Below are 21,701 nucleotides of genomic sequence, written 5' to 3' on the forward strand. Positions count from 1 at the left end.
GGTGAGCTACCGAGTGGCTAGGACAGGCAAGCCCCATACTATTGTAGAGGACTTCATTCTTCCTGCTGCAGCGGATATGGCTGGGACAATGCTGGGGGAAAAGGCCAAAAAAACAATGCTGGGGGAAAAGGCCCAAAAAAACAATGCTGGGGGAAAAGGCCAAAAAACAATGCTGGGGGAAAAGGCCAAAAAACAATGCTGGGGGAAAAGGCCCAAAAACAATGCTGGGGGAAAAGGCCCCAAAAAAATGCTGGGGGAAAAGGCCCAAAAAAACAATGCTGGGGGAAAAGGCCAAAAAACAATGCTGGGGGAAAAGGCCAAAAAACAATGCTGGGGGAAAAGGCCAAAAAACAATGCTGGGGGAAAAGGCCAAAAAACAATGCTGGGGGAAAAGGCCAAAAAACAATGCTGGGGGAAAAGGCCAAAAAACAATGCTGGGGGAAAAGGCCAAAAAACAATGCTGGGGGAAAAGGCCAAAAAACAATGCTGGGGGAAAAGGCCAAAAAAACAATGCTGGGGGAAAAGGCCAAAAAAACAATGCTGGGGGAAAAGGCCAAAAAAACAATGCTAGGGGAAAAGGCCAAAAAACAATGCTAGGGGAAAAGGCCAAAAAAACAATGCTGGGGGAAAAGGCCCAAAAAAACAATGCTGGGGGAAAAGGCCAAAAAAACAATGCTGGGGGAAAAGGCCAAAAAACAATGCTGGGGGAAAAGGCCAAAAAACAATGCTGGGGGAAAAGGCCCAAAAAAACAATGCTGGGGGAAAAGGCCCAAAAAACAATGCTGGGGGAAAAGGCCCAAAAAAACAATGCTGGGGGAAAAGGCCCAAAAAAACAATGCTGGGGGAAAAGGCCAAAAAAACAATGCTGGGGGAAAAGGCCAAAAAAACAATGCTGGGGGAAAAGGCCAAAAAACAATGCTGGGGGAAAAGGCCCAAAAAAACAATGCTGGGGGAAAAGGCCAAAAAAACAATGCTGGGGGAAAAGGCCCAAAAAACAATGCTGGGGGAAAAGGCCCAAAAAACAATGCTGGGGGAAAAGGCCCAAAAAACAATGCTGGGGGAAAAGGCCCAAAAAAACAATGCTGGGGGAAAAGGCCCAAAAAAACAATGCTGGGGGAAAAGGCCCAAAAAAACAATGCTGGGGGAAAAGGCCAAAAAAACAATGCTGGGGGAAAAGGCCAAAAAACAATGCTGGGGGAAAAGGCCCAAAAAAACAATGCTGGGGGAAAAGGCCCAAAAAAACAATGCTGGGGGAAAAGGCCAAAAAACAATGCTGGGGGAAAAGGCCAAAAAACAATGCTGGGGGAAAAGGCCAAAAAACAATGCTGGGGGAAAAGGCCAAAAAAACAATGCTGGGGGAAAAGGCCCAAAAAAAAATGCTGGGGGAAAAGGCCAAAAAAACTATACAGACAATTCTTCATCAAACAACACTGTTTCACGACGCATCAGTGACATGGCAGGAGATGTTTTGAAACAATTACTGCTTCGCAAGCCAGTGAATTCTATGCGTTACAGCTGGATGAGTCAACAGACGTGGCGGGCCTGGCTTAGCTCCTGGTATATGTCTGTTACGTTTATGGGGGTCAATTAAGGAAGACATCCTCTTCTGCAAACCAGGACAACAGGAGAGGATATTTTTAAAGTACTGGACAGATTTATGACATAAAATGGACTTTGATGGTGAAGATGTGTTGCTATCTGTACTGATGACAGGGAGACATAGTGGAGTAGTAACGCATGTGCAAGCTCTTGTTGCCAAGGGAACGCCTGACAGCTTGAAAGACGTTTTGGACACTACAGTGAAAATGGTTCACTTTGTTAAAGCAAGGCCCCTGAACTCTCGTGTATCATATGCAATGATATGGGCAGAGACCATGTAACGCTTTTACAAAATACAGAAGTGCGCTTGTTATCAAGGGGCAAAGTATTGACACGTTTTATTGAATTGAGAGACGAGCTTCAAGTTTTCTTTACTGACCATCATTTTCACTTGACGAGTTTCTCACAGGACTGGCCTATCTGGGTGATGTTTTTTCTCTCCTGAATGATATGAATCTCGGATTACAGGGACTCTCCGCAACTATATTCAATGTGCGGGACGAAATTGAGGCTATGAATAAGAAGTTGGAGCTCTTTTCTGTCTGCATTAAAAAGGACAACACACAGGTCTTTCCATCATTGTATGATTATTTGTGTGCAAATGAAGTCAAGCTTATGGACAATGTCAAATGTGATATAACGAAGCACCTGAGTGAGTTGGGTGTGCAATTACACAGGTACTTTCCCAAAACGGATAACACAAACCACTGAATTTGTTATCCCTTTCATGCCCTGCCTGCAGTCCACTTACCGATATCTGAACAAGAGAGCCTCATCGAAATTGCAACAAGTGGTTCTGTGAAAATTGAATTGAATCAGAAGCCACTGACAGATTTCTGGGTAGGGCTGCGCTCAGTTTCATGCCTTGGCAAATCGCGCTGTTAAGACACTGATGCCCTTTGCAACCACGTACCTACGTGAGAGGTGATTCTTGGCCCTCACTAGAACGAAAACTAAATACAGGCAGAGACTGTTTGTGGGAAATTATTTAAGACTGAGACTCTCTCCAATACAACCCAACATTGCAGAGTTATGTGCATCCTTTCAAACACACCCTTCTCATTAACCTGTGGTGAGTTATTCACAATGTTTGATGAACAAATAAAGCTTTATATGTAAGATGGCTAAATAAAGAGAAATATTTTTGATTATTATTATTATACTATTATTTGTGCCCTGGTTCTATAAGAGCTCTTTGTCACTTCCCATGAGCCGGGTTGTGACAAAAACTCACTCTCATTCTTATGTTTAATAAATGTATCGTATAGTGTGTGTGTTGCAGGCTTACAATGATGGCAAAAAACAACATTTGAGTGTGCTGTCCCTGGTGCTAGAGGGGGTACGCAGCTGGAGGTTGAATGTTTGAAGGGGTACGGGACTATAAAAAGTTTGGGAACCACTGCCCTAGAGTACAGTAGACTACTAACCTGTTACAGTCCATCTCTTCTGGCCAGGTGACTCCGAACATGTCCATGAGTTTGTAGCAGTCTCCCTTGGCTCTCTGGCACGGCCGTCGGCAGGGCAGTGTCATGCGTCCGTACTCAGTACACACCGGAGCATAGAGGGCACACAGGAACATCCTCAGCTCTGAGGAACACTGCAGGTTCACAATGGGGTGGAAGGGCTGCGGAGGGGAACAGTGTATATTAATGCAGTGTTTTGTGTGTGGGGGATTAAAATAGATTTAATTGTCATTTTTTGTCAACGATCTACACAAAATAATCTGTAATGTCAAAGTGGAAGATTCTAACATTTGTAAAAAAATATATATATAATGCATTTTTTTATGATATATCGTGATTAGATAAGCATTCAACCCCTGAATCAATACATGTTAGAACCACCTTTGGCAGCGATTACAGCTGTGAGTCTTTCTGGGTAAGTCTCAAACAAACTCAAACATATACTTGGGCAGTACACCGTATATACCATATACTGGGGTATTTGGAGAAAGCCATGGGATGGTTTTTCAATACCTGCAGTAACATCAAACCTATTTATTTGAAGTATTTCAATAAATTGTAATATTTGTAGCAACTTGTTAATACTTGCAGTCAACTTGTGCAGTATGTTAGGAGATTTATTTTTCATTTCACCTGCCACATTATTTTACGTTATGAAGCGTACCGTAGTTCACCAGAACAGTTGAGCCAGTTTGTTTGTAAATAACACAATGGGAGAAAGCTGGAGCTGGTGAATCCATCATGTTCTATATCTATCAGTGAATCTCTGCTGTGCACATGATGTGATGACGTTACACTTATATGTAACTCACTACTAAATGTTTGTCATCAGATATCTTATATTGTGTTTGACAAGTGTGTGATAAACAAAGAGGTGTAATGGGTTCGCACTCAGCAAGATGTCGCATAAAGCTTACTTCATTATTCAATGTTTTTCATTATTTTCACTGCATCAGCGTTCCCTGTGTTTCCTACTAGCGTTTTTTTCTCCTCAGTTCTTCTCCCCTCTGCTCCTTGTGCTCTTCCTTTAGAAAAGCACTTTGTTCATTTGCACAATTTCTCTCATTCACTTTCGCTTGTAAATGTCCACACTCACCGAAAATGACATATGGTAGCTACTAGCTATGCTTGTATAACTTTATGAGCTGGATTTGCCTGTCTTTGCAATTAGCTTATGTTCATTTTCGCTCATTAGCATTTAGCTAACGGTGTCTATGTGATTTTGCTATTATGTGGTATTTTTGTTAGCATTCTGGTAATAGATGCTCAATGGCCTTTTTTGTGTGTTTTAAGCGCCCCCTTGTGTGCTATACCGGTAATACCATAAATCCCGGGATGGCAGAAGAACAGTATGGCAGTATGAAAATCTGGATAACGCCCAAGTCTACTAGATTGTACAATATTTGACATTCTTCAAGCTCTGTCAAATTGGCTGTTGATCATTGCTAGACAGCCATTTTCAAGTCTTGCCATAGATTTTCAAGCTGATTTAAGTCAAAACTGTAACTTGGCCACTCAGGAACATTCAGTGTCATCTTGGTAAGCAACTCCAGTGTATATGAATTTGTCTCCCAGTGTCTGTTGGAAAGCAGACTAAGCAGGTTTGCCTTTTCTTACCTCTATTCAATTTATTTGAATCCTAAAAAAAACTCCCTACTCCTTGCCAATGACAAGCATACCAATAACATGATGCAGCCATCACCATGCTTGAAAATATGAGGAGTGGTACTCAGTGATGTGTTGTGTTTGCCCCAAACATTACACTTTGTATTCAGGACATGAAGTTGATTTCTTAGCCAAATTGTCTGAAATGTTACGTTAGTGCCTTATTGCAAACAGGATGCACATTATGGAATCTTTTTATTTTGTACAGGCTGTGTTGGGTGTTGATCCATCCTCAGTTTTCTCCTATCACAGCCACTAAACTCTGTAACTGTTTTAACCTGTTTAGGATAGGGGGCAGTATTTTCACGGTCGGATAAAAAACGTACCCGATTTAATCTGGTTATTACTCCTGCCCAGAAACTAGAATATGCATATAATTATTTGATTTGGATAGGAAATACCCTAAAGTTTCTAAAACTGTTTGAATGGTGTCTGTGAGTATAACAGAACTCATATGGCAGGCCAAAACCTGAGAAGATTCTATATGGGAAGTGCCCTGTCTGACCATTTCTTGGCCTTCTGTAGCCTCTTTATCAAAAATAGAGGATCTCTGCTGTAACGTGACATTTTCTAAGGCTCCCATAGGCTCTCAGAAAGCGCCAGAACGGGGAATGATAACTCTGCAGTCCCTGGGCGAAAAACAGTAGGGGTTTTGGAAAGTGGTCGTTCTGAGAACAATGACACTGGTGCGCGCGTGCATGTGAAGACTCCATTTTCTATTTTCAGTGTTTGAACAAAAACAAGGTCTCCCGGTTGGAATATTATCGCTATTTCACGAGAAAAATCGCATAAAAAATGATTTTAAACAGCGTTTGACATGCTTCGAAGTACGGTAATGGAATATTTTGACATTTTTTGTCACGATACGCACCGGCGCGTCACCCTTCGGATAGTGTCTTGAACGCAAGAACAAAACGCAGCTATTTGGATATAACTATGGATTATTTGGAACCAAAACAACATTGGGTGTTGAAGTCCTGGGAGTGCATTCTGATGAAGAAGAGCAAAGGTAATCCAATTTTTCTTATAGTAAATCTGAGTTTGGTGAGTGCCAAACTTGGTGGGTGTCAAAATAGCTAGCCATGATGGCCGGGCTATCTACTCAGAATATTGCAAAATGTGCTTTCACCGAAAAGCTATTTTAAAATCGGACACCGCGATTGCATAAAGGAGTTCTGTATCTATAATTCTTAAAATAATTGTTGTGTTTTTTGTGAACGTTTATCGTGAGTAATTTAGTAAATTCACCGGAAGTTTTCGGTGGGTATGCTAGTTCTGAACGTCACATGCTATTGTAAAAAGCTGGTTTTTGATATAAATATGAACTTGATTGAACAAAACATGCATGTATTGTATAACATAATGTCCTAGGAGTGTCATCTGATGAAGATCATCAAAGGTTAGTGCTGCATTTAGCTGTGGTTTTGGTTTTTGTGACATTATATGCTAGCTTGAAAATGGCTGTGTGATTATTTCTGGCTGGGTACTCTCCTGACATAATCTAATGTTTTGCTTTCATTGTAAAGCCTTTTTGAAATCAGACAATGTGGTTAGATAAAGGAGAGTCTTGTCTTTAAAATGGTGTAAAATAGTCATATGTTTGAAAAATTGAAGTTTTGGGATTTTTGAGGTGTTTGTAATTCGCGCCACGCTCTATCATTGGATATTGGTGAGGCGTTCCGTTTGCGGAACATCTAGATGTAAGATTAAAGTCACCATTGGCCTTATGGTGAAATCCCTGAGTGGTTTCCTTCCTCTCTGGCAACTGTGTTAGGAAGGATACCTGTATCTTTGTAGTGACTGGGTATATTGATACACTATCCAAAGTGTAATTAATAACTTCACCATGTTCAAAGGGATATTCAATGTCTTTTTTTTACCATTCGCCAATAGGTACCCTTCTTTGCAAGGCATTGGAAAAACTCCCTGGCCTTTGTGGATGAATTTGTGTTTGAAATTCACTGCTCAACTTAGAGACCTTATAGATAATTGTACACTGAGTGTACAAAACATCAAGAACACCTTCCTAATATTGAGTTGGACAGCCTCAATTCGTCAGCGCATGGACTCTACAAATTTTCGAAAATGTTCCACAAGGATGCTGGCCCATGTTGACTCCAATGCTTCCCACAGTTGTGTTAAGTTGGCTGGATGTCCTTTGGGTGCTGGACCATTCTTGATACTCACGGGAAACAGTTTATTTTTTATTTAATTTTTTTTATTGAATATCCGAAACATACAATATACTTGCAGTGAAGCCACTCAACAACTACACCATACCAGTCATCCAACAGACTCCCATTCAGAAGCGACACACAAGCAAGCATCCAGGGTCAATGCCCTGCTCAAGGGCACGTTGATAGATCTCCCACCAGGCAAAAAAAATGTGAACCTGAACCCTCCAAGATCCTCCTACAGTTCCCCAATAGCTGTCCCTCAACCATTCGAGACCCCTCCCAAGAATAAAAATAAAAATGTAAAATAAAATAAATTCCATTCCCCACCCCCAAGAACCCCCAATGCACCAACAACCAAGACAATGAACTAAAGACAAAAAAGAAGAAAACAGCAAACGACAAATAAAAAATAAAACACAATGGACATCAAGGACAACTAAAATCATAACAGCAATGCCAACTGTATATGTTTGTATACATGTCTGGCACTATTACATGTATGTGTGTGTTCTTGTATGCGTTTATTTGAATGAGAGTGTGTGTATATGCATATGTACAAACACCTGCATGGCATCAACCTCAGGCAAACCGACATTAGCTGTAAAAACACTGCCCCTCAGTGTCATTCAAACATACTTTTTATTATGTTTTATTTTGACTTTATTTTTTACTTTTATCTTTGACCATATTTCTGTCTCCCGCACAGCAACTCCACTCCCACTTGTCTCCAATTCCACATCCCAACCCTCAGTTTCTCTCAGCCCATCCCATGGCCACCCTCTTCTGATTTCTATGCAACATATATCTTTCAACTATGCTGTGATGTTTAACGTACAATTTCAATCTATCTAATCGAATAGAATCCACAGATTGCGAGTTGAAGATAAATATTTTTACTGAGTATTAGTATATTAGTAATTTACTGACCCCGTTTCTCCAGATCTCCTAACAGTACTATTTCTAGGGTCAATTTTAGATCAATGCTATGCATTTTCAGCCATTTCTGAACCTGAGACCAGAAATAAGCTACATGGGCAATACCAAAATAAATGGTCTATTGATTCTGTATCCTCACAACAAAATCTGCAGAGCTTCAATGATTTTATGTGCCATATATTCAAGATTTTGTAGGTTGCAAGAATTCTAAATAATAATTTTAGCTGAAAAGCACGAAGTCTTGAATCTTGCATTGTTTTATATATCAACTCATACACCCTGTACCATGGTATCGGTACATCAAAAATCTCTTCCCAACTATTTTGCAATTTGTATGGCACAGTTGTTAACATCCTGGTCCTCAAATGAAACTGGTATACTTTCCTATTTATGCTATTTTTATTCCTCCACAAGTTTTGATCCTTTACATTGGGCAGACAGACCAGTTCCGTACCTCCTCGCGCTGCCACCTGCCTCCTCCATTTTTGGGGTAATGCTGTAATCAATTGGTTGTACTCTTGGATTGAACAGACCTTCCTGTACAATTCTGATAACTCCATGAAGGACATAAGTCTACCATTCCAATTTACAATATAATTTAAGAACAAAATACCCCTTTCAAACATCTTTCCCATAAATACAGGTATTTTATCAACCAGCACATTAATTCAGCCATAATATTTGTTGTAATATTTGTTCTATCTTTTCAGGTGGCTGAAATTGAAATTGTAGCTAGCTCTGCAAAGCTTGTTTGAAAAAGAGAGATACTTTGAAAAAAGTATCATTTTCAATTAATCGAAAATGAGACATGGCAATCTGCTCAAATGCAAAAAGTAAATTTATATACAATGGATGAGTTTTTGTTAGTAATCTACTTGAGAACCATTTAGGGTTCACATAAAACTTTGAATAAGAGAAGATTTTAGAGAGAGGTTTAGTGCTTTTATATTTAATAATCTCAACCCACCCAATCCATATTGATTATATAGATAGGCACGCTTTATTTTGTCTGGTTTAGCATTCCAGATAAAGCAAAATATTTTTTGCTCATATGATTTGAAAAACAAATCATCAGGAGTAGGCAGCGCCATAAGTAAATGAGTAAACTGAGATATGACTAAGGAGTTAATCAGGGCAATTTTTCCATAAATAGACAGGTATTTACCTCTCCATGGTTGCAGGGCCTTGTCTATTTTTACAAGTTTTTTATTGAAATTCATTGTGGAGAGCTTATTTAAATCTTTTGTGATATGAATACCAAGTATGTCTACTTCACATCAGCCCATTTTATAGGTAAACTACAGGGTAATGTAAAAGCTGTATTTTTTAAAGATCCAATAAGTAATATTGTACACTTATCATAATTAGCTTTTAGTCCAGAGTACAAAAAAGTTATCTAGATCGTCAATGAGACATTGCAGGGATCTAGCTTTCAGACTTAATATAAAACTTGAGTCATCGGTATACATGGACAACTTTGCTTTTAAGCCTTGGATTTCTAACCCTCTAATGTTGTTATTGGATCTGATTTTAATAGCTAGCATTTTGATGGCCATAAGGAATAGATATGGTGACAGAGGACACCCTTGTTTAACTCCACTTGACAATTCAAAACTCTCTGATAAGTAGCCGTTATTTACCACTTTACACCTGGGGTTGCTATACATTATTTTTACCCATTTTATAAGAGGATCAATGAAATTGAAAAAATCCAGGCATTTATAAATTAAGTCCAGTCTTACTTTATCAAATGCCTTTTCAAAATCCACTATAAATACTAGGCCTGGCTTCTTAGATGATTCATGATGTTCTATTATTTCTAGTAGTTGTAGTATATTATCTCCAATGTATCGCCCATGTAAAAAACCTATCTGATCAGGATGAACAATACCTGGTAAAACCCTTTTAATTCTGAGTGCTGTGCATTTCGCTAGCATTTTTGCATCACAATAGTCCCGTGTGGCTAAGTTGGTAGAGCATGGTGTTTGCAACGCCAGGGTTGTGGGTTCGTTTCCCACAGGGGACCAGTACGAAAAACTATGTATGAAATGTATGCATTCACTACTGTAAGTTGCTCTGGATAAGAGCGTCTGCTAAATTACTAAAATGTAAATAGTGAAGTGTAAGGGGCCTCCAGTTTTTTAGATAGACTAGGTCTTTATATTTGCCATCTGGGTCTTGTTTTAATAATAGAGAAATCAAACCTTCCCGCGGAGTACCTGACAGACTACCATTTCTATAGAAGTAGTTAAAACAATCTAACAATGGAGCTTTTAGTATATCGAAAAAGGCTTGATATACCTCTACCGGTATGCCATCAAGCCCTGGGGTTTTTTCAGACTGAAAGGATTTAATAGCCTCAAAAAGTTATTCCTCTGTAATTTGGCTTTCGCACTGATCTTTCTTCACATTTGTTAATTTTCCATTTTTTATATTATTTGGAAAGAATTCCTTACCGTAATCTTCATTCAGCGGGAAAGGATGAGACGGAAAAGAGAACATCTGCCTAAAATAATTAGCTTCCTCTTTTAAAATATAATTCGGAGAATCATAGATGACTCCGTCTTCAGTAACAAGTTTCAGCAAATTATTTTTGTTAGCGTTCCTGTATTGGAGATTCAGGAAGAATTTTGTGCATTTTTCTCCATATTCCATCCAGTTTGCTTTATTTTTATAATAGATTACATTAGATCGTTCTTGAATAAGTTCCTCAAGTTCTTTTTGTTTTTCCTCTAACTTATTTTGTATCTCTGTAGTATCGTTTTTATTGCTATCTACCTGTACTATTAGTTCATGGATTTCCCTTGGTAGTCTTGTCTCTTTACCCAGAAAATGCTGATGAATATTGAATTGAATGACCTCTGAAGGTACATTTAAAGGTATCCCAAACAATAAGGGGATTGCTGAACCTATATTATACTGGAAAAATTCTGTTATAAATGATTTTGTCTTAATTAAAAATAAGTTGTCCTCCAGTAAACTTTGATTAAATTTCCAATATCCCCATCCACGTGGAAAATCTATAAGAGTTATGTGAATGCCAATTAGATGATAATCCAATCGCATTCTGTCTCCTATTAAAACTTTTTTAACCTTTGATGCAAGAGAGAAAGAGACAAGAAAGTAGTCAAGACGACTAGCTTGATTAAGTCTCCTCCATGTATATCTCACTAGGTCAGGGTTTTTTAGTCTCCAAATATCCACTATTTCTAATGTGTCCATAATATTTGTGATTTCCTTAAGGGCACAGTGATAATAGTTTGTAGAGTGATTACCTTTACGGTCCATTGAGGTACTTAACACTGTGTTATAGTCTCCTACCATAATGATTTCATCATTTGTTGCTTGTAAGTTCAATAAATTGGTATAAATCTTTTCGAAGAAGTATGGATCATCCTGATTTAGACCATATAGATGAGCCAAATCTCTTTTTCGTCCACTTTCATGATGTAGCTTTCTTTGGGTATATCGTGCCTTCCCCCTCTCTCTCTCTCCTACACCCAGGCTGCTGTTATCTCAGGTCATATATTCCTGGAGGAGATTCTCTGCTAAACCATTACAATTTATAATCTGCTAAACCATTACAATTATAACTGGCTATACTTATTTCACCCCTTACCATAACTAGATACTATTCTCAGTCTAAATTGACCATAATTAGAGCTTGTACTGCCATCAGAGGTATTATGACGGTCAAAATTAGAGCTTTCAAATGTCTGATATTTAGAATTCAAGAAATAGGTTCTAGCAATATTTGTTTTATTCCCTTGTCTGTTTGCCTGTGAGCCAATGCCACAGATGTTGGAAAATTGAGACAAGACATTACGTGTGAAGTAAATCTGAGTAGGTTGATGTGTATGATATTGGATGTGATTTAGTGAGAGTGTGTACGATGCCTGTATAAGAGTAAGACTATAATGTGTGATGTCCAAATAAATAATACCTTCGCCAATTTGCATGGTTGAGTGTCTATGTGTGTAACATCTAGTGTGTATAGCCTTAATAATCATGATGATAATTGTAATCCATATCGTATCACCGTCATAGTTGTATCATAATTACCTTTAACATCATTGAAAAACACATCCCAGCATTTCCATAGCAATTGATGTTTCACATGATCATGAGAGACCTTGCATTACTCTAGAGACGGCTTCACTACAGTACAAATGTATTCCGTACAATATGTTATTATTCTCCAATGCCCCTATTCTGATATCTTCCCCTTGCTTGTTGTAAACATATATAAACTTGTAGACAAATACATAAAAAGATAGACAAACAAGAAACATATTAAATTATAAAACAGTTCTCGACAGTAGAGAGAGAGAGAAGAGAAAAGAGAGCGAGAGAAGAGAGCGAGATCAGGTGTGTGTGTGTATGTATAAGTCTGAATGTGTAAGCGAGCATGTAACGGGAAACTGTTGAGCGTGAAAAACCTAGCAACGTTGCAGTTCTTGACACAAACCGGTGCGCCTTGCACCTACTACCATACCCCATTCAAAGGCACTTGCATCTTTTGTCTTCACCCTCTGAATGACATACATACACAATCCAAGTCTCAACTGTCTCAAGGCTTAAAAATCCTTCTTTAACTTGTCTCCTCCCTTGAGCTACACTGATTGAAGTGGATTTAACACGTGACATCAATAGGGGATCATACCTTTCACCTACATTCACCTGGTCAGTCTATGTCATGGAAAGATCAGGTGTTCTTAATGTTTGTACACACAGAGAAACTCACACACACTTTATGTCAAACACACTGTGCATCTACCACAGAACATGTTAAACACACAACCCCTCAGCCTTAAAGAGACACACACAGACAGCAGAACAGTCCTCTAAAGCAGAGTAATATTCATGTGCAGCCAAAAGAAGAGCTCAAACAGACAGGAACATCTTGTCGGACATAGTTTGGAGATAACTCAAAAAAACAACCCTACCCCCATCCTCATGATACTCCTCCCCCCTTTCTCTCTCCTTCCTCCCTACGCCTGGCACAATAAGACAGAGGGAGGAGGGAGGAGTAGGACAAGCTTGGTAACCCAACCCCCCCACTTCATCTGACTCCAGGCACAGGGAGGGGCTCTGGAGAGTCCTTTGTGTTTGGAGGAGGACCAAGCTGTTAGACACACACACACACACACACACACACACACACACACACACACACACACACACACACACACACACACACACAGTTCCCTATCTGCCAACATGCATTCTGGGAGAGAACAGTAGCTAGGCAGCAGCTGTGGGGTATGGCTTTAGTATGCAAATCCCCAGGGGGAGTGAAGAAAGGGCCCCCACCAGCCCCCAGAGGGGGGCGGGGGACAAGACAGGTGAGCTCTTGGAATTTCATTAAAAGAGCCAGAGGGAATACTAGTGGTGGGTATTGGAACAGAACAGAACATGATAGAACAGAACAGGATAGAACAGAACAGGCCAGAACAAAACAGGCCAGAACAAAACAGGTAAGATCAGAACAGGATAGAACAGAACAGGATAGATCAGAACAGGCTTCGTTTTCAGTGGATATCTTAAATGTATAAGGACAAGGGGTGTATTAGAGACTGTGGGTCATGATTGTGTCATGACGTGGCCCTTTCTGGGTATAGATGGTGGCACCCCCCCCCTCTGTCCTACACCAGGTTTTGTTATCTCAGGTCATAAATTCCTGGAGAAGACTCTCTCTCCCTGGTCATGCAGAAAGAGACGCATAGAGAGAACAAAGGATTTCACATGTCGAACTCCTAAATCCTCAAAATGGGGATTTGATACAAAATGTCCACTTGTGAGAAGGTGGGAATGGTTTGTGGACACTTAAGGGTATGTTTCATTTGGTGACCTCAGAGAGGACTGGAAACACACGTAACTATATCTCTGAATATATTAATTTCTCAATTATGGGGGTTGCATCTAATTCTTGTATAAAATGAGTAAAGATGAAACTATTTGTGAAATGATGTAATATGATGTTAAACCTTTAATGTGAAAGAATTGTATTCCCTTTAAAGTTTAACTAAGTCATTGGCCCGCCCCTGTGAGCACAGACATGATCTGGCGTCATAGACCCGCCTTTTCTATTGTTACGAATAAAACCCCTCCTGTGGAAATCCTCTTCAGACTAAGCAAACCCACAGCGTGAGCTGTGATTGCGAATAGCTATTGTATTCCTAACCATACCACGTGGAGCATGGGCTGCACGGCTGGAAATGGTTAAACTCTGAGACTATCGATCCCTACAGAATAAGAGCAAATCTTAGATAATAATTACTAGTCTGCAGCTAGAAATGATGTCAACCTGGGATGCGAAGACCGACAACCGCAGAAACATCTATCTATGAGAACATTTCTGAAGGGTACTCTGAAGTATCCATTCTAACCACGAAAGACTTTGATATTCAGGGAAGCAGAGAGAGAGAGACGCTCGGACGAACTCTCCAACAGACAGACAGACGATCCAACAGAGATCACGACGACACACTGGGCGTAAATATATATTGATTGCAATTAATTCCCGAAAGAGTGAGCGTTCATGTGCAAAGGATTAGCATTTCAATTAATATAATTATCAACTGTGTAGTGACTCCTTTTGTCTTTTCCGCCCTCTTCAGTCCACACCCACTTCCCTTTGTCCACCAAGCCGTCATATCGGCTTAGCCCAATAGGGAACCTCCCCTATCATTTCCTTGTAACCATAACTGTTGTTTGTTTATGCATTTCTGTGATTAGTTAGTTAGTTAGTAAATAAATGATTAAGACAATTGGTGTATGGATGATTCATAGTAAAGGCTGGGTTCGTGCAGATAACCAACAATTTACGACGTTTGGAATGAAAATAACGTGAGGTATAGAATAATTCATTAATTAGATGACTAATTCATCAGATATTAAAATATCTGAAGAGTTATATTAGGAAAATTATAACTTTGTAATCTGAAGATTTTCCTTGGTGCCCCGACTTCCTAGTTAATTACATTAACATGATACGTTTAATCACGTAATAATATTTACAGAGAATTGATTTAATAAAATAACAGTCTTCACTTTAATGATGCCAAAGACACAACAATTGTTTTGGGTCATGAGAAATGTGATTTATTAAACAACGGGAAGTTGTGTGACTAAACATAACCTATATTAACTTAACCTATAATAACAGAACCTATATTAACATAACCTATAACCTTTATTAACTTCACCTATATTAACTTCACCTATGTTAACATAACTTATAACCTTTATTAACTTCATCTATATTAACTTCACCTATATTAACTTCACCTATAACCTTTATTAAATTAACCTACAGTTGAAGTTGGAAGTTTACATACACCTTAGCCAAATACATTTAAACTCAGTTCTTCACAATTCCTGATCACCACTTTATTTTAATAATGTGGAATGTCAGAATAATATTAGAGAAGGATTATTTATTTCAGCTTTTATATCTTTTATCACATTCCCAGTGGGTCAGAAGTTTACATACACTCACTTAGTATTTGGTAGCATTGCCTTTCAATTGTTTAACTTGGGTCAAACGTTTCAGATAGCCTTCCACAAGCTTCCCACAATAAGTTGGATGAATTTTGGCCCATTCCTCTTGACAGAGCTGGTGTAACTGAGTCAGGTTTGCAGGCCTCCTTGCTCGCACATGCTTTTTCAGTTCTGCCAACAAATTTTCAATGGGATTGAGGTCAGGGCTTTGTGATGGCCACTCCAACACCTTGACGTGTTGTCCTTAAGCCATTTTGTCACAACTTTGGAAGTATGCTTGGGGTCAATGTCCATTTGGAAGACCCATTTGCGACCAAGCTTTAACTTCCTGACTGATGTCTTGAGATGTTGCTTCAATATAGCCACATAATTTTCCTTAATCATGATGCAATCTATTTTGGGAAGTGCACCAGACCCTCCTGCAGCAAAGCACCCCCACAACATGATGCTGCCACCCCCGTGCTTCACAGTTGGGATGGTGTTTTTTGGCTTGCAAGCCTCCCTCTTTTTCCTCCAAACATAACGATGGTGATTATGGTCAAACAGTTCTATTTTTGTTTCATCAGACCAGAGGACATTTCTCCAAAAAGTACGATCTTTGTTCCCATGTGCAGTTGCAAACCTTAGTCTGGCTTTTTTATGACGGTTTTGGAGCAGTGGCTTCTTCCTTGCTGAGCGGCCTTTCAGGTTATGTTGATATAGGACTCATTTTACTCTGGATATAGGTACTTTGTACCGGTTTCCTCCAGCATCATCACAAGGTCCTTTGCTGTTGTTCTGGGTTTGATTTTCACTTTTCGCACCAAAGTACGTTCATCTCTAGGAGACAGAACACATCTCCTTCCTGAGCGGTATGACGGCTGCGTGGTCCCATGGTGTTTATACTTGCGTACTATTGTTTGTACAGATGAACGTGGTACCTTCAGGCGTTTGGAAATAGCTCCCAAGGATGAACCAGACTTGTGGAGGTCTAACATTTTTTTCTGAGATCTTGGCTGATTTCTTTTAATTTTGCCATGATGTCAAGCAAAGAGGCACTGAGTTTGAAGGTAGGCCTTGAAATACATCCACAGGTACACCTCCAATTGACTCAAATGATGTCAATTAGCCTATCAGAAGCTTCTAAAGCCATTACATAATTTTCTGGAATTTTCCAAGCTGTTTAGAGGCACAGTCAACTTAGTGTATGTAAACTTCTGACCCACTGGAATTGTGGAACAGTGAATTATTAGTGAAATAATCTGTCTGTAAACAATTGTTGGAAAAATTACTTGTGACAGGTATAAAGTAGATGTCCTAACCGACTTGCCAAACTATAGTTTGTTAACAAGAAATTTGAGGAGTGGTTGAAAAACGAGTTTTAATGACTCCAAACTAAGTGTATGTAAACTTCCGACTTCAACCGTATATTAACTTCACCTATATTAACTTAACCTATAACCTTTATTAACTTAACCTATAACCTTTATTAACTTAACCTATAACCTTTATTAACTTAACCTATATTAACTTAACCTTTATTAATGTCACCTATATTAACATAACCTATATTAACATAACCTATATTAACGTCACCTATATTAACATAACCTTTATTAACTTCACCTATATTAACTTCACCTATATTAACTTCACCTATATTAACTTCACCTATATTAACTTCACCTATATTAACATAACCCATATTAACTTAACCTATATTAACATAACCCATATTAACTTAGCCTATAACCTTTATTAACTTAACCTATATTAACATAACCTATATTAACTTCACCTATATTAACATAACCCATATTAACTTAACCTATAACCTATATTAACATAACCTATAATAACATAACCTATAATAACATAACCTATATTAACATAACCTATATTAACATAATCCATATTATCTTCACCTATATTAACTTCACCTATATTAACTTCACCTATATTAACTTCACCTATATTAACTTCACCTATATTAACTTCACCTATATTCAGTCTCCAAGAAAGAGAATTACACCGCAGCACTATTCATTACACACACACACACACAAAAACGCACGCACGCATGCACACACACACACACACACACACACACACACACACACACACACACACACTCTTCTTATGACTAAGATAGGAGGCACATCCACCAGTCATTCATCATCACCATAGCTTAGCCTACATACTGTATTACACCATCATGATGTATAAATGTAGATCCAGTAGACAGGATCTCATTTCTGTTCAGTCTGGGCTGCCTCCCAGACGCCTGGCTGTATTTAAAGGGATTAGGACGGCTGTTAGGCTTGCTGATTCCCACACAAAGCAACCACATCACATTTACATCCAGACAGCTTTTGTAAATGCCTTGTACATATCAAATGCAATATTTCTGCTTTCAGATTTTCTATCCACCATATCATAAATGTGGTGACGTTGATGTGTCATTTTATTATGGTTTAGTGACTGTTGGAACGTGAGGCACAGACATCTTTGATGACTGACATCATCTGGACAAAATAATGTATGAATTCAACCCTCACATACAGTTTTTGAGTGTAGAAATGCCGTTGTTTTGTGTGCTTCCCAGCAAGTCAAACTCGCCTGGAAAAAAATATTTTACTGCATTAAATTGGAATATCAAATGCCATGCGTCCTCATCACCAGGGAAAGGACATTACTTTGTGTAGGCTTGATCACTTTCTACTGTATCTGTACTAGTCTGGTTCATTCTGTTGTTTCTGTGTCTTTCAGTAGACTGGTTCACGTACACACCTGTCAGCAACATATCCATCAACCTCTCAAATCAATCATGAACTTATCCATCAACCTGTCAAATCAATCATGAACTGATCCATCAACCTGTCAAATCAATCAAGAACTGATCCATCAACCTGTCAAATCAATCATGAACTGATCCATCAACCTGTCAAATCAATCATGAACTGATCCATCAACCTGTCAAATCAATCATGAACTGATCCATCAACCTGTCAAATCAATCATGAACTGATCCATCAACCTGTCAAATCAATTATGAACGGATCCATCAACCTGTCAAATCAATTATGAACGGATCCATCAACCTGTCAAATCAATTATGAACTGATCCATCAACCTGTCAAATCAATCAAGAACTGATCCATCAACCTGTCAAATCAATCATGAACTGATCCATCAACCTGTCAAATCAATCAACAACATATCCATCAACCTGTCAAATCAATCATGAACTGATCCATCAACCTGTCAAATCAATCATGAACTGATCCATCAACCTGTCAAATCAATCAACAACATATCCATCAACCTGTCAAATCAATCATGAACTGATCCATCAACCTGTCAAATCAATCATGAACTGATCCATCAACCTGTCAAATCAATCATGAACTGATCCATCAACCTGTCAAATCAATCAACAACATATCCATCAACCTGTCAAATCAATCAACAACATATCCATCAACCTGTCAAATCAATTATGAACTGATCCATCAACCTGTCAAATCAATCATGAACTGATCCATCAACCTGTCAAATCAATCATGAACTGATCCATCAACCTGTCAAATCAATCATGAACTGATCCATCAACCTGTCAAATCAATCAACAACATATCCATCAACCTGTCAAATCAATTATGAACTGATCCATCAACCTGTCAAATCAATCATGTCTGAATAGAAGGCCCTGAGGTCCCTCACTGTAAAGGGGGAAGAACAACAGATTTAGGGCAGTTTCGTGGAAAATCTGCAAAAAAAAAGGTAATTTCCAATTAACAGACATACAGTATGTACTGTATGGCGTGAATGCATTCTCTGCAATGCGTGAACATTGCCTATAAATTTCAATCACACTATAGTCCGTTACTTCGGCAATACGGTTTGAATCCAAACCTTAGAGCGTATTATAGGATCTCTGTGGGAATAACTTCCTTTATAGTGACCAATCTGTCTTTTACACCAAACCGGCAGCATTCCTTTTCATTAAACCAACATCTTATGACACGCCTGGCATCATCTTCTTAATCAAATCTTTTAGATCAAGCCAGCAGGCAAAAACATCATCCACATGTATCTGCTCTGTATAGAATAAAACAGGGTGCCAGTCTCCAGTCTGGTGACATGCATTAACTCATTAGAGCCATGTTATGGTGTGTTACAGAGACAGAGAGACAGAGAGACAGAGAGACAGACAGACAGACAGACAGACAGGACAGACAGACAAACAGACAGGACAGCGACTCCTTCATCCTCCTCCCTCTTCCCTCCCTCTTCCTCCTTCTCTGCTCCTTCCTTCCTTTCCACGTCTCTGCTCAATTCTCTACATTACCACCCTAACTGCCATGGCAACGGCCGGAGGGACTAGTTTAAGGGTGGGCCATGGTGTGTTCAGCAGAGGTCAGAGGGTGGCGAGCGGGGACCACCTCCTGAAAGCCACAGAAAGCCTGCTCCTTTGTTAAAAACACAATTGGGACCTGTTTCCCAGGCAACCATGCAGTGTATCTCGCATGGGGGAAGGGGAGGGAGTGAAAGACAAAAGACAGATACGGAAGAGGAGAGAGAAGGATAGGCCACCTCCTCCTTCAGATAGCCAGCCCTGTCATTCACATAACTGTTAAAAATAACACACACACAAGTTGTTGTTTAGCCAGAGAGTGAGATAGAGAGATTGCAAAATAACATTACATTTGTAATGTCTTTATTCTTTTGGAACTGTAATGTTTACTGTACATTTTTATTGTTTATTATCTAGTTCACTTGCTTTGGCAATGTAAACATATGTTTCCCATGCCAATAGAGCCCTTAAATTGAATTTTGAGAGAGAGAGAGAGAGAGAGAGAGAGAGAGAGAGAGAGAGAGAGAGAGAGAGAGAGAGAGAGAGAGAGAGAGAGAGAGAGAGAGAGAGAGAGAGAGAGAGAGAGACCCTCCATTCAGTTTAGCGTTGTAAGCAGTATATTTGACACTGTTTTATGAGGGTTTGGGTCAGATTGAGCTGAGTTTATCAAACCATGACATGGAACATATATTCCGCGCTAGCTACTAGCTATATGTTATCTGCACACTGTGCATGTCTGTCTGACGGTCATCAGAGACCACAGTCTTTTACATGGATTCACAGCGAATGGGTGTGTAAACCTTATCTGTAGAGGATACAAATGTATGTAAAATAAGGCATAAGGGTATTAAATGGGAATTAAAATAATTCATAATTATATTCAACTATTATTTGTTCATTATTGCTACATGACCGTTGCATAAATACAGAAAGTATTACATTCAGTCAGCTATACTGTCTATTCCACCAAACATTCAATAATCTAATGGTAAAGGCTAGCCAATACAAGACAAGCAGAAAACTAGAATCAGCCACCATCCATCCCTATGGCCCCCATACTTGATGGTTATACCACCATTACCAGATTTCTGGCACACTCTAAAAATGCTGGGTTGTTTGGATGTCCCAACTGCTGGGTTGTTTGGATGTCCCAACTGCTGGGTTGCAGGCATTGGCTCACTTAGTTGGGTTGTTGATGCTGGGTTATTGACTTATGACCCAGCAGGTCAGCTCAGAAGACTGGAAACACAGCTTAGTAGAGGCATGGCTTTCATAAAGTTTGTTTTGGCCATCTGTGAGAGTAAATCTCATTCCGGTTCATCTGTTCTGTTGTATTGATATCACATGTAAAGGTTGAACACTGAAACCTTTGTAGCTTTAATGAGACTTACACAAGTGTATGAGTTGGGGCCTAGTGGTTAGAGCGGTGGGCCAGTAACCAAAAGGTTGCCGGATCGATTCCCCGAGCTGACAAGGTAAAAATCTGTCATTCTGCCCCTGGGCAAGGCAGTTAACTCACTGTTCCCCGGGTGCTGTGGATGTCGATTAAGGCAACCCCCTGCACCTCTCTGATTCAGAGGGGCTGGGTTAAATGGCATTCAGTTGTACAACTGACTAGGTATCCCCTTTTCCTCAAGAGCCTATGTATATCCCAATGTTGGGATAGTTACCACTTTGTTACAATATGTAAATAATAATGATGTTAATTTTATATTAAAATATGTAACGTGCAAAAATAATCAAGGAAAATGTAAATTTGCAGTGGACAAACTTGGGTAGGGGGCAGTATTTTCACCTCCGGATGAAAATTGTGCCCAAAGTAAACCGCCTGTTACTCAGGCCCAGAAGCTGGGATATGCATATAATTGCTAGATGTGGATAGAAAATACTCTAAAGTTACTAAAACTGTTAAAATATTGTCTGTGAGTATAACAGAACTGATATGGCAAGCGAAACCCCGAGGACAAACCATCCGGGGGGAAAAAAATTGAGGTCATTGGATTTTCCAATGGGTTTCTATGG

The 21,701-nt window shown here is 39.2% G+C and overlaps 1 protein-coding gene across 5 annotated transcripts in view; it reads right to left on the minus strand.

Moving 5' to 3' along the window:
* The window catches only part of LOC106608120 (frizzled-3), a 45,094-nt gene that overhangs the window by 16,122 nt on the left and 7,271 nt on the right, over positions 1-21,701 (minus strand). For all 5 annotated transcript variants that reach the window (XM_045721038.1, XM_045721036.1, XM_045721037.1 and 2 more), the window contains one exon: positions 3,027-3,223. In XM_045721038.1, the coding sequence (XP_045576994.1) occupies positions 3,027-3,223 (197 nt within the window). The remainder of the gene's footprint in view (positions 1-3,026; positions 3,224-21,701) is intronic.

Source organism: Salmo salar, chromosome ssa06 (assembly GCF_905237065.1).
Source record: "Salmo salar chromosome ssa06, Ssal_v3.1, whole genome shotgun sequence".
NCBI lineage: Eukaryota > Metazoa > Chordata > Actinopteri > Salmoniformes > Salmonidae > Salmo > Salmo salar.